At 35.2% G+C, this 15,001-nt stretch overlaps 1 protein-coding gene across 1 annotated transcript in view; it reads left to right on the plus strand.

Annotated features, from left to right (window-relative positions):
* The window catches only part of fancm (FA complementation group M), a 91,278-nt gene that overhangs the window by 65,745 nt on the left and 10,532 nt on the right, over positions 1-15,001 (plus strand). The window contains exons 16-18 of the mRNA XM_059352593.1: positions 11,093-11,739; positions 13,194-13,539; positions 14,157-15,001. The exon at positions 14,157-15,001 is cut by the window's right edge and continues 83 nt beyond it. Of these exons, the coding sequence (XP_059208576.1) occupies positions 11,093-11,739; positions 13,194-13,539; positions 14,157-15,001 (1,838 nt within the window). The remainder of the gene's footprint in view (positions 1-11,092; positions 11,740-13,193; positions 13,540-14,156) is intronic.

Here is a 15,001-nt window from a genome sequence, read left to right on the forward strand (position 1 = left end):
CAGTAAGTAAATGTTTCTTTGTAAGAATTATTTAAATCAGTAAAAATATCTAGAAACTGTAAAAAACAATGATGTCTTAAAATAAATACAAATATACTTATTTTGAGTAATTGTGTCTTGAAAAGCCAGACTGTAGTAACATTAAAATAAGCCAGAAATACTTGAAACTAGCACGTTTTTCCTCATTCCAGTATCTGTGGGTAGATACTGGTGGTAGAAAATACTTTTGAAATATCATTTAAACTTCATGCAACTAAAACTCTCAACTGGAGCCAATATTTGAGGTAAAAACTCACCATATTCAACAGTTGAAGAGATTGAAAAGCATGAAAAAGATCACAATGTCAATCCTAAAAACAAGTCTTTACACAATAAGATCATTAAATAAACACATAATAATAATAATAATAATAATAATAATTAAATAAGCACATGAAGCTATGGTCAGTAGGTAAATTATACTCAGAACAAGATAATTCAGATACTATTGGTGGATATGAGAATAAAATAGTTTAAATAGCTAATAGTAGTGAGCTTGATGTTTGTCACTGAGCTGATTGTGACTCTGATCAATAGAGTTGATTGATTTGTGTTTGTTTAGTTCAGGCTGCTGCACCATCAATCCTTCTGATCCAGGCCAGCCCTCCTCAGGCTCAGACACTGTAGTATTATGTTAGTATAGTATATATATATATATATATATATATATATATATATATATATATATATTTGTATATTAGGACATCAACAGAACAGGATCATTTGCTAATTCTTTGTTACATCTTTTCATTTGAAATCTGTACAAAGACATAAAATATATTTTACATGAAAACTAGTAAACTTTTGTTTTTTGTAAATATGCACCTCTGAATTTCATATATTCTGTTTTTATTTATATATATATATATTTATTTATATATATATACACGGTATAGAAATGTTAATCGTTTTTTCTTTATCAATTAACAAAATGCAAAGTGAGTGAACAGAAGGCATTTTTCACACCTGCCTAAAACATTCTCAAGTTTCAATATATATATATATATTCTCAGGTTTTGAATCTATATATACATATATATATATATATATATATATATATTATAACCAATGGGGGTAAATAAGAAAGCTGTGCAGCATTTAAATGCTGATTTGGAATTCCAGTGTTGATATTTCCTTTGAGTAATTAATATTTAATAAACTAGTTTACACATTTCTTTAGGTAGGTTTTTAATGTGAAAAGTAAAAAGTTAATATTTGCTTCTGAAAGGTAATGACGTAGAAACTATGAGAAGCAAAGTCCAGTAAACATTCCTCTGAAGCTGCTCATCCTTTAATATTTTAATCACATTAGCTGTTTATAATCTCTTTAATCTGCATCAAGCATCAATAATCTCTGGATCAGTGTTTGTTAGTGTGAGACACAATCTGAAAAACTTCTCATGAAATGTCATTCAAATGTGTTTTCAGTGTCTGAGGAACAAACAAACAAACAAACAAACAAACAAACAAACAAACCTCCCAGAAGATTTAATAAGTTCAGAACTTCTTCCACATTTCCAGGAAATGACTCTTTTTCTTTTTTTTTTGTATTAAATAAACAAGTCTGTTTGTTTTTTTATTCACTTCAGTTTCAAAGAATCCAGTTTAATTCCACAAAACATGTTTGTCTTGTTGCTTTGCTTTAGTTTGACAACTAAACATGAAAACATTAACTCTTTAATTTCAGGACGTGGATTCAGAGAATCTTAGTGGCTGGAGAGACTTTAACTCTGATAAATAAAAACCAACTGTTGTTTTTATGGTAAAAACCAGCAGAACTTTACCGTAATAAATACGGTGCAACTTTTCTAATATTATGGTAAAATGATATTAACACTGTTGATTTCACGTTTAAGATTGACATTTTATTCCATATTTTACCGTATTAATAAAAAGTTTTTCCATCAAATGAAACGCTGTTCTGCCATATAATTGACCAGAAAATACTTTATAAATGCTGCATAAATTAAAGATCTTACCATTAAAACAGTGATGCTTGTATATATGTTACAGCATATTTTTTGCCAGAGCATATTTTTTTAACACGGTGCCAGAGTATTTTATAGTGGAGAAATGTATTTTAAAAAAATAAAAATAAAAATAAACTGTAATTTTGTGTCTTTTTAAAATTCATTTTACATCCTTTTTTAGTAATTTTGTGTCTTTTTACATCATTTTTTTCTTAGTATTTTTGTGTCGGTTTCATTCATTTTTAAGTAATTTTGTCTTTTTAAATTCATTTTTCATCATTTTTTTTGTAATTTTGTGTCTTTTGTTACAAACACGGTATTTTACAGTGGAGTAATGTATTTAAATAGATTAAAAAAATGTAAAAAAGACTTTTACATTTTGTCTGATATAAACATTTACAGTGTTTCATTGTTACTAAACGGAATTAACTAATTTATCATTTTACGTCTTTTACTGTCATGGTTTAACAGTTTTTACTGTAAAATCTCCAGACATTTTTTAGAGTGTGCTTGTTTCTTCTTTTGACTGAAACAGACTGAAGAGTTCCTGTAACATTGTGTTAATGTTTGTGTTCTCCATTTCTCTTTACTGACTCGGTCTGAATCTGCAGACGCTCCCTCTGACCTTTGACCTCCTAAAGACTTCAAAGGGTGATAGAGCAGAAAATAAAGAACTTAAAGTCCAAACTGTGTTTCCTCTGATGTCTCGTCTCAACAGGAGCCGTTACTGTAACCTTCTGTGTTTCTGTGAGGAGACACGAGGCTCACGTCTCTGATTACGTAACTCTTCTGTGAACTGTTGTGTAATCTCAGGAAGCTGAACTGGGTCACAGTGATGATGACCTACATGCTGCTGCTGCTGCTGCTGCAGGCTGAGTTCAGACACGACAAGCAGCAAGAAGAAGAAGAGAGAAAACAAACCTTTAAAGGGGTTTAAGGTCACACCAACAGTTCAGACTGCACATTTACAGATGCATGTTTATTAGCTCTAATGGTGCTGATCAGGGCTATAATAGTTTGGGTTTTTCATTAGTTTAAAAAAAAAACTGTACATTTTTTAGTATTTGTTTGTCTTTTTTAAATTCATTTTACATCCTTTTTTAGTAATTTTTTTGTCTTTTTTAAATTCATTTTACATCCTTTTTTTTAGTAATTTTTTTGTCTTTTTTAAATTAATTTTACATCCTTTTTTTTTTAGTATTTTTTTTGCCTTTTTTAAATTAATTTTACATCCTTTTTTTAGTAATTTTTTTGTCTTTTTTAAATTCATTTTACATCCTTTTTTTTAGTAATTGTTTTGTCTTTTTTAAAATAATTTTACATCCTTTTTTTCTAATTTTTTTGTCTTTTTTAAATTAATTTTACATCCTTTTTTTTTGTAATTTTTTTGTCTTTTTTAAATTAATTTTACATCCTTTTTTTAGTAATTGTTTTGCCTTTTTTAAATTAATTTTACATCCTTTTTTTAGTATTTTTTTTGTCTTTTTTAAATTAATTTTACATCCTTTTTTTTAGTAATTTTTTTGTCTTTTTTAAATTAATTTTACATCCTTTTTTTAGTAATTTTTTTGTCTTTTTTAAATTCATTTTACATCCTTTTTTTTAGTAATTTTTTTGTCTTTTTTAAATTCATTCATTTTACATCCTTTTTTTTAGTAATTGTTTTGTCTTTTTTAAATTCATTTTACATCCTTTTTTAAAATTTTCTGTCTTTTTTAAATTAATTTTACATCCTTTTTTTGTAATTTTTTTGTCTTTTTTAAATTCATTTTACATCCTTTTTTTTAGTAATTTTTTGTCTTTTTAAATTAATTTTACATCCTTTTTTTAGTAATTTTTTTGTCTTTTTTAAATTAATTTTACATCCTTTTTTTTAGTAATTTTTGCCTTTTTTAAATTCATTTTACATCCTTTTTTTAGTTATTCTTTTGTCTTTTTTAAATTCATTTTACATCCTTTTTTTTAGTATTTTTTTTGTCTTTTTTAAATTCATTTTACATCCTTTTTTTTAGTAATTTTTTTGTCTTTTTTAAAATTCATTTTACATCCTTTTTTTAGTATTTTTTTGTCTTTTTTAAATTCATTTTACATCCTTTTTTTTAGTAATTGTTTTGCCTTTTTTAAATTAATTTTACATCCTTTTTTTTACTAATTGTTTTGCCTTTTTTAAATTCATTTTACATCCTTTTTTTTAGTAATTTTTTTGTCTTTTTTAAATTAATTTTACATCCTTTTTTAGTAATTTTTTTGTCTTTTTTAAATTCATTTTACATCCTTTTTTTAGTATTTTTTTGTCTTTTTTTAAATTAATTTTACATCCTTTTTTTTTGTAATTTTTTTGTCTTTTTTAAATTCATTTTACATCCTTTTTTTTAGTAATTGTTTTGCCTTTTTTAAATTAATTTTACATCCTTTTTTTAGTAATTTTTTTGTCTTTTTTAAATTCATTTTACATCCTTTTTTTTAGTAATTGTTTTGCCTTTTTTAAATTCATTTTACATCCTTTTTTTAGTAATTGTTTTGTCTTTTTTAAATTAATTTTACATCCTTTTTTTGTAATTTTTTTGTCTTTTTTTAAATTCATTTTAGATCCTTTTTTTTAGTAATTTTTTTGTCTTTTTTAAATTCATTTTACTTCCTTTTTTTAGTAATTTTTTTGTCTTTTTTAAATTCATTTTACATCCTTTTTTTTTAGTAATTTTTTTGTCTTTTTTAAATTAATTTTACATCCTTTTTTTTAGTAATTGTTTTGTCTTTTTTAAATTCATTTTACATCCTTTTTTTTAGTAATTTTTTTGTCTTTTTCAGATTAATTTTACATCCTTTTTTTCAGTAATTTTTTGTCTTTTTTAAATTAATTTTACATCCTTTTTTTTGTAATTTTTTTGTCTTTTTTAAATTAATTTTACATCCCTTTTTTTAGTAATTGTTTTGCCTTTTTTAAATTCATTTTACATCCTTTTTTTTAGTAATTTTTTTGTCTTTTTTAAATTCATTTTACATCCTTTTTTTTAGTAATTTTTTTGTCTTTTTTAAATTAATTTTACATCTTTTTTTTAGTAATTTTTTTGTCTTTTTTAAATTAATTTTACATCCTTTTTTTTAGTAATTGTTTTGCCTTTTTTAAATTCATTTTACATCCTTTTTTTAGTAATTTTTTAATTCATTTTACATCCTTTTTTTTTGTAATTTTGTGCCTTTTTACATCCTTTTTTATTAATTTTGTGTCTTTCACTTCATCTCAGCCCCAATAAGTTTATTAAGTCATAAAACCAGATAGATGAAATAGAATTCATATCAACCAAAAAGGTTTGCGGATGAAAAAAGTTGACAAAGACGAAAACGAAGGACATTTTACTATAATTTTAGTTAGTTTTAGTTAGTTTAGGAACCACAAAATACAGTTTCAGTTAGTTATTGTTTTTTTAAAAACTCTGGTTTTATATACATTACAGCAGAAAAACGCTGCCTACATGAATGCATCTCTCTCTCTCCTTCTTGTCACTATTTCTTCTGAAGGAATGTCATGAAAGAGTGTGAAGACTCCCACTAGATATTAAACCATTGATCTAAAGAGAAGAAACAGATCAATAATTCCCTCAGTGTCCAGAGTGAAAGTGAGAAGCCTCTGATCCATCTTTCATCAGACTGAGACTGAAGGAGTCTCGCTCTTTGACTGCAGTCTGAGATAGTTAGAGGAGTTTTGAGGATTAGTATAAGATGGATTACCCTAAAAACTGATTTATTCCTCAGATTTAGTGGAAAACTTTCACTATATTCCACAACAGCAACAGGAAATGGAAAAGTGGCAGCTAAAGAAAGTGTTTATGATAATATAAAAGCCTCGGCTGAATTATAATGGTTTCAGAGCGCCAAGTCGCTTAACCCTTTGATGCATAACATGGTCTAAACCAGGGGTCTCAAACTCAAATTACCTGTTATCAAATGACAAAAAAAAAGACACAAAATGACAAAAAAAGACACAAAATGACAGAAAAAGACACAAAATTACAAAAAAATACACAAAATGACAGAAAAAACTAAATCACTTAAAAAAGACATAAAATGACGAAAAAAAAGACACAAAATGACCAGAAAAGACACAAAATTACTAAAAAAAAAGACACAACATGACAGAAAAAGACACAAAATTACTAAAAAAAGACACAAAATTACTAAAAAAAAGACACAAAATGACAGAAAAAGACACAAAATTACAAAAAAAGACACAAAATGACAGAAAAAGACACAAAATTACTAAAAAAAGACACAAAATGACAGAAAAAGACACAAAATTACTAAAAAAAGACACAAAATGACAGAAAAAGACACAAAATGACTAAAAAAAGACACAAAATGACAGAAAAAGACACAAAATGACTAAAAAAAGACACAAAATGACAGAAAAAAACGAAGTTACTTAAAAAATACATAAAATGACCCAAAAAAGACACAAAATGACCAAATAAAGGCAAAAAAATACAAAAAAGACACAAAATGATTTTTTATGGGGGCCCCAAAATATCATCACGAGGGCCACAATTGGCCCGCGGGCCGCCAGTTTGAGACCCACCATCTAAAGTGACCCCACTAAGTTTCCTCAAATAACTTGTTTTTGATCATCATACATCCTAATTTTATGTTTTCATTTCTTACTTTTTGAATAAAATCCTTTTTTTATCACTACTCTTCTAATGCAGAAGGTGATTTCTGACCCATGTTGGTCATTAGAAGGTGTTTATATGTTGTCACCAGTTTAAAACCTGACAAAGAAGACACAAATATTAACTATCCTAGTTTGTTAAATTGGTGTTTTTTCCAATGTAAATTATTATTTGGTGGCTCTAATAAGTCTGAAATGTTAAATATGTGATTTTCCAATGTAACCTGGTGGTTCTAACAACTCTTTTAAAGTTAAACCTTCAAAATAAGACGAACATAGTGACACATAGACTCACATTGTTCATTTAGTGTTTAATCACTTTTTGTATCACTACTCTTCTAATGCACAAGGTCATTTTAGACCCATGTGTGTAAACTTGATGTAATAATACAAAAACTATTTTTCTTCATAAAGTATGAAAGGAAACATGGATATAATGATCTGTTGTAATAAAAAAAAAAGATATTCAAACACACAGCAGCATGATGTGGGTCATTTTAGACCATGTTGGTCATTAGAAGGTGTTTATACGTTGAACATCAAAGGGTTAATAACAGTTTCTAGAGAAGAACTAGCTGTTAAGTGGCTTTATTTTACATTACATTTAGTTTTAAAACAAATCAACAGCTCTACCAGCTCCTGTTGCTTCGTTTTAAACAGGACAACAGCATTTATGTAACTTATATTGCCATTTGTCGGTGTGAAGCCCCACCTGCTGCAGGTATTCAGCCGTTAAAGAGTTAATTACAGCTCATACAGAGAGTGAACATGTGACGCCTCCGAGCTGTTTGTCTCATTAAAGACTGAAGGAGGTGCAGCATCGTGTCAAGAAATAATAACTGGGTTGCTGTTCATTATTATTTAACATCAGAATGACTCCAGTGGGGGAGTTGTTGCCAATGTAATGTCATTATACATGATTGATGGTGCTAGTGTCATTTTACAGCCTGTTTAATAGCACCCAAGGTGTTTTTATGGTGTAACAGAGCTCAGCAGCATGCTGAGGATCAGGTCTGATCAGTGGCAACTCAGGACATTCACTTCATTCACTTCATGCCACATAATGAGAACATAAACACTTTCACTGTAATTACACATTACAACACCCTGATACCAGCAGCAGTCAGTCGAAAGTCAGTTAAATATTCACACATCAAACACAGAGTCTGTTGATCGTTCCAACACTAAAATATTTAAACTAGTAAGGCTGTTTCCACTACAGTCACATAACCACAATGAGGTCTTTTGTTGGGACTTTTTTAGTCCCAACATTAGCAGGGTTTTTATTTTCCTCTGAAAACAGCCTGGTTACTGATTGGCTAGAACACTAAGCAGGATGTGACGTAGTACTCGATGCCACAACAACACGCGACATTTGAAAAAGCTGGTGAAGCAGTGTTGGTAACTTAGCAACTTTGTTGCTATATTTAGCGACTTTTCAGACCCTCTTAGAGACTATTTTTCAAGAAAGCGACTGGAGACAAATCCAGAGACTTTTTCTGGTGTTAATGGAGACTTTTGGAGACTCGTTCTTACTCTTCTTAACGAGCCACGGGGGCCAGAGGCTCTTCTTAACGAGCCGCGGGGACCGGAGGCTCTTCTTATCGAGCTGCGGGGGTTGGAGGCTCTTCTTAACGAGCCGCAGGGGCCAGAGGCTCTTCTCAACAAGCCGCAGGGGCCAGAGGCTCTTCTTAACGAGTCACGTTGGCCAGAGGCTCTTCTTAACGAGCCGCGGGGGTCGGAGGCTCTTCTTAATGAGCCGCGGGGGCCAGAGGCTCTTCTCAACAAGCCGCAGGGGCCAGAGGCTCTTCTTAACGAGCCGCGGGGGTCGGAGGCTCTTCTTAATGAGCCGCGGGGGCCAGAGGCTCTTCTCAACAAGCCGCAGGGGCCAGAGGCTCTTCTTAACGAGTCACGTTGGCCAGAGGCTCTTCTTAACGAGCCGCGGGGCTGGAGGCTCTTCTTAACGAGCCGGCTAGTAACACTAAATGTGCACTTTCTGCAGTGGAAAAAAGGTACCTGGTTCCTAAAGTGTTGAACTGAATCTTCCAGTGAATGGATTCTTTTTGAACATTTTGACATTCATGGTCCCCAGAGGATAATTATTTCTGACTTTGATGATGCTCTTAGATGTTTGTTTACTGGCTGCTGAGTATTGACAGTTAAATTACCTAACTAAAACTAAACATTAATAACAAAAAAAAGACAAAATTAATAAAAAAGGATGTAAAAAGACACAAAATTACTAAACAAAATGTTTTTTTTAAACTAATGAAAAAATAATAATATATAATAATAAACTGGATTCTTAAACAAAAAATCACAACAAAATTAAAACTAAAACGTATAAAAATCCCAAACTGTTCTAAGCTTGCTGTGTACTAATTCAGTGATCTAACATTAAAACGAGAGAGCTGTGACTAATGTCTTCTCTCTCCATAACACTGTTATAAACAGCGTGACATTTCTAAGAAGCTCTCTGTTCTCTGTGAAGCTTCATTTAACACACTGGTGTAAGGGTTCTTCCTAGAAAGAGAGAAACAGAGAGGTTTAGCCTTCTTCCAGTCAGTCTGCAGTATTTAGACAGTAGACATGTTTCCTCTGTGTTCAGTGAGCTTCGTCCTCCTGCTGCTCACAGGTTCGATCCCCCGTCGACCCGGCTGGAGACCACTCTGGTCCAATCACTTCCAGGTCAGCTGGTCCCGACAGGTGACAGGTGTTGGATCATTACCACGTGTGTGTGTGTGTGTGTGTGTGTGTGTGTGCATAACATGCTGCAGGAAAGAGGGTCGATCCTGTTTATATATGGATAGTTATGATGCTGTGTAGAGCAGGGGTCACAAACTGGCGGCCTGCGGGCCAATTGTGGCCCTCTTGACGATATTTTGTGGCCCCCACCTTGATATGAAAGTTTAATGTGAGTTTTATATGAATGGCACTTTACCGTGTTGTGGTGGAAGGTCCCTTTAATTACACTTTTTGGGTAATTTCTTAAATATTTGTGTGTCTTTTTGGTAATTTTGTGTCTTTTTTGGTAATTTTGTGTCATTTTTGGTCATTTTGTGTCTTTTTAAAGTAATTTAGTTGTTTTTCTGTCATTTTGTGTCTTTTTTTGTAATGTGTCTTTTTTTGGTCATTTTGTGTCTTTTTCTGTCATTTTGTGTCTTTTTTTAGTAATTTTGTGTCTTTTTTTGGTCATTTTGTGTCTTTTTGGTCATGTTGATACTGCCTCCAGCGGCCCCAGGTAGTTTGAGTTTGAGACCCCTGCTGTAGAGTAAATGTGACTGTCCACCTTGCTGGTGGTTTTGTAATCTTTTTCTCATACATGTTCCAGGGTTTGGGGTTTTCAGCTGTCATGTTTAGACTTGGTATCTCTGCTACACACCTATGAGGACAACACACACACACACACACACACACACACACACTCACTCATTGTGTGTTACAAACATGGTAACAGCTGTTAACAGAGGTTACTGGCCAATAGGATTCAGTTGAAATGTGAGTTATGACAAAGATCGGGGCTCATTCTGAGTCCGTGTGAGTCCAGCTGCAGAACTTTACCTGATAAAAGCTGCATTGAGACCAGAATATATTCTCTGCTCTGTGTTTTCTCTGGGCGTCTAATTCACAAACCTGAGAGAAACTTTACAATCTAACTGTGACGAGACCAAAACTAAAAATGTGTCGCTGAGAACAAAGTGAGCTCCAATAATTGAGCTAAATAAAGAACGTAAAATAAAGTTCTCAGCTCTTTGAATGTACAAACTGCCATGGAAATGGTTTCCAGCTTCTATCTTGATTGACAGGTCACTTTGGTAGCCCCGCCCTAAAGCAAACCTGCCTTATCGTCTACTTCAGGGATGGGCAACATGAGGCCCGGGGGCCACATACGGCCCGCACCCTCACTTGAAGTGGCCCTCAGTACAACTACATGCATTTGAGCATGAAATCTAGTGTAAAAATGCACAAAAATGACTTCTTGTAATTAATGTTGGTCTGCTGTTCTTGCACTGAAAAAAAAGATATCACAGTAAGTGGTTATTTTTTATTAGCTTCAAACCTTTTGTATTCCTATTTATACTGTTAAACATGCATTTGAGCATGAAATATGTTAAGTTGCTGCACTGTAAACATATTTAAAATGTCAGTTTCATCATATCTGGTGAAGTGACGCTCCTATATGTATTTACACTAAATGTGGCTGTAATTTACAAAATGACAATAAATGAGACGTGTTGCAGTGTAACAACTCTTCCTGATTAGATTAGAGCATGAAGTGGAGCTGGTAGACTGTTGAACTGAGAGTCTCTGAGGGTTTAAAGAGTTAAAGAGTCCAGAGGCTGATCTTCGCCCTTTGGCCTCCTCCTCTCTCCTCAGACAGATTGTGGTTTATAACTCTCCTCTCTGTGTTTGTGTTCAGGGGGAGTGTCTCTATGAGCAGCAGCTGCTGCCTCACCTCCACTCAGAGAGAGCTGGTGGACACGTGAAGAAGAAACAGAAGAAGGAGAAGAAACAGAAGATCTGCAGTAGAACCAGCAGAGCGTCCCTCTTCTCTCTGTCCCACGTGGACTTCATTGATGATGAAGACGAGTGGGAGAAGACCAGGAGGAAGAGTCTAGTTCCATCATCTGAAGGGACCAAACAGAGACTTCCTGTTGACCATTGCACTGATGCGTCTCCTAATGAACTCTCAGAGCAGCCGGGCCCCGAGGCCCTGCGTCCCCGTCTGTCCAACAACGACTGTCCGGAGGTGGACCTGGATGAAGACGCTGCTGCTGTTAATGAATCAGAGTCTGAACGTTCTGACAGAATCTCCCCGTTGGTTCCACAAACAGAAGAAGAAGAAGCAGATGTGGAGCTCCAGGCCTTGTTCTTCCTCCCTCAGTGGGACTCAACACCTCCTCCGTCCTTCTCTGGTCTCCTCCAGGGACCAGATCTCAGTCTGAAGATCATCCTGGACAACGTGGCCCAGCTCCTCTCCAGATCTCCTCCTCCTCCTCCTCCTGCTGGTTTAGAGGCCGACATGTCTGCTCCTCCGACTCCTCAGCAGCAACAACTGAAGTCTAAGTAAGATGAAATATCTCAGATCTTCGAGTTGCAGGACAAATTATATATCAAAACGTGCGGTTTGATCGGGATCAGTGTGCTATTACTTTTCTCTACGGAATACGAATTTTTCGTGACGTAAGTCGCGAAAAACTGCCCAACATTTTGCATTGAAGTGAATGGGACGGCCGACAAAAAATGAGTGAAAAAAAACAATAATTGTAGATTTTTAAACGTCTACTTCTCCGGCATAATTTCACCTAGAGACTCCATTTAAACTTTAAACAGTAGACACAAGTCTTGTGTATCGGTGTATTAATCCACGTTTCGATAGGTCATATAGTTTTTTATCAATCCCTGTTCAATGACCATGATCATTTTTGGAGAAATTCTGAGATTATAATGGGTGTGTATTGCACGGAATGTTGGTGTCACAGTGTGTGACATCATCACCAGAGTGTAGAGGGAGAGAAGAAACTGTCAAAAAATAAATTTGAAAACTGCGCTCCAGGCCGCAAATTCCACTCTACAGAAATAATTTATACAGAGAAACGTAGGAAAATTAGTCTTCTCCCTCACAATCCTCTGGTAAAGCTGTCAGAGTTATAGTTTGGGCGTAGGACGCACAGATGATCCACCAACACCACCAACAGCCTCATTGGCTCCCATATTAAAAACGCAGGGAGATTTCTGAAAAAGGGAGATGTAACAGTTTTTTTAGATCGCTCTAACAAAGCTATTTTTTCATTTTTCTTAAAAAAAAACATATGTAGACGTTCAGGAAGAACTCAGGACGCTCAAAGTGAAGTCGGATCAATGATAGGTATTATGGTTTTGCCAAAAATGCTTTCTGTTCGAGGCCAGAAATTCCAGTCTGTCCACCTCTGGCTGCTGTCACTGTTCAGGAACATTCTACAGCAGTCAATTCTGTTGATTGCTCTGCTCTGATTGGTCGACCACAAGGCCTTTGATCCTTTGATGTGATTACAGTTACAGATACATGCACACACACATGCACGCGTAAGTGCGCACACTCCTCCAGATACACATGCTTCACACACACACACACACACACACACACACACACACACACACACACATGTTGAGGTTAAAGGTCATAGGTTGCTGTATAAATAAATACTTGTAAAGGAATGCTTGTTGTAGGTGTGCTCCTTGTATATTATATAGTATCATAACATTATTAGTATTAATTGTTATAAATCTCTGAAGAATCTCATCATAGTGTACACACACCGGCAGTAGTGGCCCTTTCACTATTTACCCAGAGGACATTTTCTAGTTAATAGTTAGAATACACTATTTCTAAGGTATTTGTGGCTTCATTGAGATGAGATATTTTTACTTGTTTTGGAAAGTCTTGATAAGACAAATTTTTCTTCTTCCTTTGGCAGATAATTTTGATATTATTAAGCAAAATACACACTAATGTTTGTACTTTTTTCCTTGTTTTTCAGAGCTGACTTTTTGCAGCCGGTCTGTTTCAGCCTGGACTTGGACGAAGACGATGATGATGATGATGATGTGATGATGAAGCTGGACTCAGACGAGCCTCCAGGTGATGAAGATGAAGTTAAACTGTGTGGAGATCAGGAGCAGCAGCAGAACATCAGCAGTCCCTCCTGGGACCAGGTGTTCGGGGACGAGGAAGATAATCAGGAGACGAGGAGAGACGATCAGGAAACAGAAGATGTGAACAACCAGCTGACTGATCAACTGGAAGCTGAGGAGGAAATAAAGAGAGACAATGATGGCGTGATGGAGGAAGAGGAGGAAGAGGAGGAGGAGAGCTGCTGGGATGATGTGAGTCCTGCAAAAAACATGAAGCTTACCAACTTTTCTTCTTCTATCTATCAATAGTATCTTAATTATCTTGTTGTGAGTATAATTTACCTACTGACCATAGCTTTAGTCTCCATAACAACAAAAATGAGTGAATAATCACTTCACAGGGATTTCAATCTTGACTAAAGGACACAAAATGACCAAAAAAAGACACAAATGACTAAAAAAGGACACAAAAAGACTTAAAAAAACACACAAAATGACCCCAATAAAGACACAAAATGATTTAAAAAGACACAAAAAGACTTTAAAAAGACACAAAATTACCCCAATAAAGACACAAAATGACCAAAAAAAAATTACTTGAAGAAGAAACAAAATGACCCAAAAAAGACACAATTTTTTTTTTTTTAAAAGACACAAAATTACTGAAAAAAAACCCCAACACAGTGCCATTCATATGAAACTCGCATTAAACTTTCATATCAGATCATGAAATCTCTGAAGAATCTCATCCTAGTGTACACACACCGGCAGTAGCCTCCGTGGTCCTTTCACAATTTACCCAGAGGACATTTTCTAGTTTCCAGCATGTTTTTGCTTCATTCTAGTGATTTATTTCTTATTTCTGTCAGTTGCAGGACCTGAGACATGCTGATGGGAACAGTGAGTCTGGGACCAGAGCTCAGATGGAGGACAGCATGGATCTGTTCGGGGACGACGAGGCGTTTCTACAGATGACCATCCCAGACATCTCCACGCCCGGAGCCACGCCCACCAGGACCTCCACCAGGACCCCCACCAGGACCTCCCCCAGGACCCCCACCAGGACCCCCACCAGGACCCCCACCAGGACCTCCAGCAGGACCTCCACCAGGACCCCCACCAGGACCTCCACCAGGACCTCCAGCAGGACCTCCACCAGGACCCCCACCAGGACCTCCAGCAGTCCTGGAGACGCCACAGAGAACCCACACAGCTCCACAGAGAGGTTAAACACAGAGGATTTAAAGAACACCACGATGGAGACGGAGATGGAGACAGACGGAGCAGCTCCAGCTGATGAGTCTCCCTCCATCAGACAGAACTCAGAGCTCCACGGCTCTCAGGACTTCTTCTCCGTCAACTTTGACCTCGCCTTTTCAGACTCTGACGAGGCAGAAGAAGACGGAGTTCCCGCTCCGTGTCCGTCCAACTCGTCTAAAAACCAGCCCGTCTCCACCTCTAAAAACCAGCCCGTCTCCACCTCGTCTAAAAACCAGCCCGTCTCCACCTCGTCCACCCCCCAGTCCGTCCTCCAGAGACAGACGAGGCCTCGGTGGTCCTCTCAGTCCAACATGTCCAACATGTCCACTCCACAGGTTCTGTCAGAGAACAGGAAGAGAGGATCTTCTTCTCTCATCCACTCGTCTTTGGTGTCTGGAGGCGGAGCTCTACCGTCTCCCATCTCGTCTCCAGGCGTCAGGAGGACGCTGATGTC

The sequence above is a fragment of the Centropristis striata genome, chromosome 16 (genome assembly GCF_030273125.1).
Source record: "Centropristis striata isolate RG_2023a ecotype Rhode Island chromosome 16, C.striata_1.0, whole genome shotgun sequence".
Classification (NCBI taxonomy): Eukaryota; Metazoa; Chordata; class Actinopteri; order Perciformes; family Serranidae; genus Centropristis; species Centropristis striata.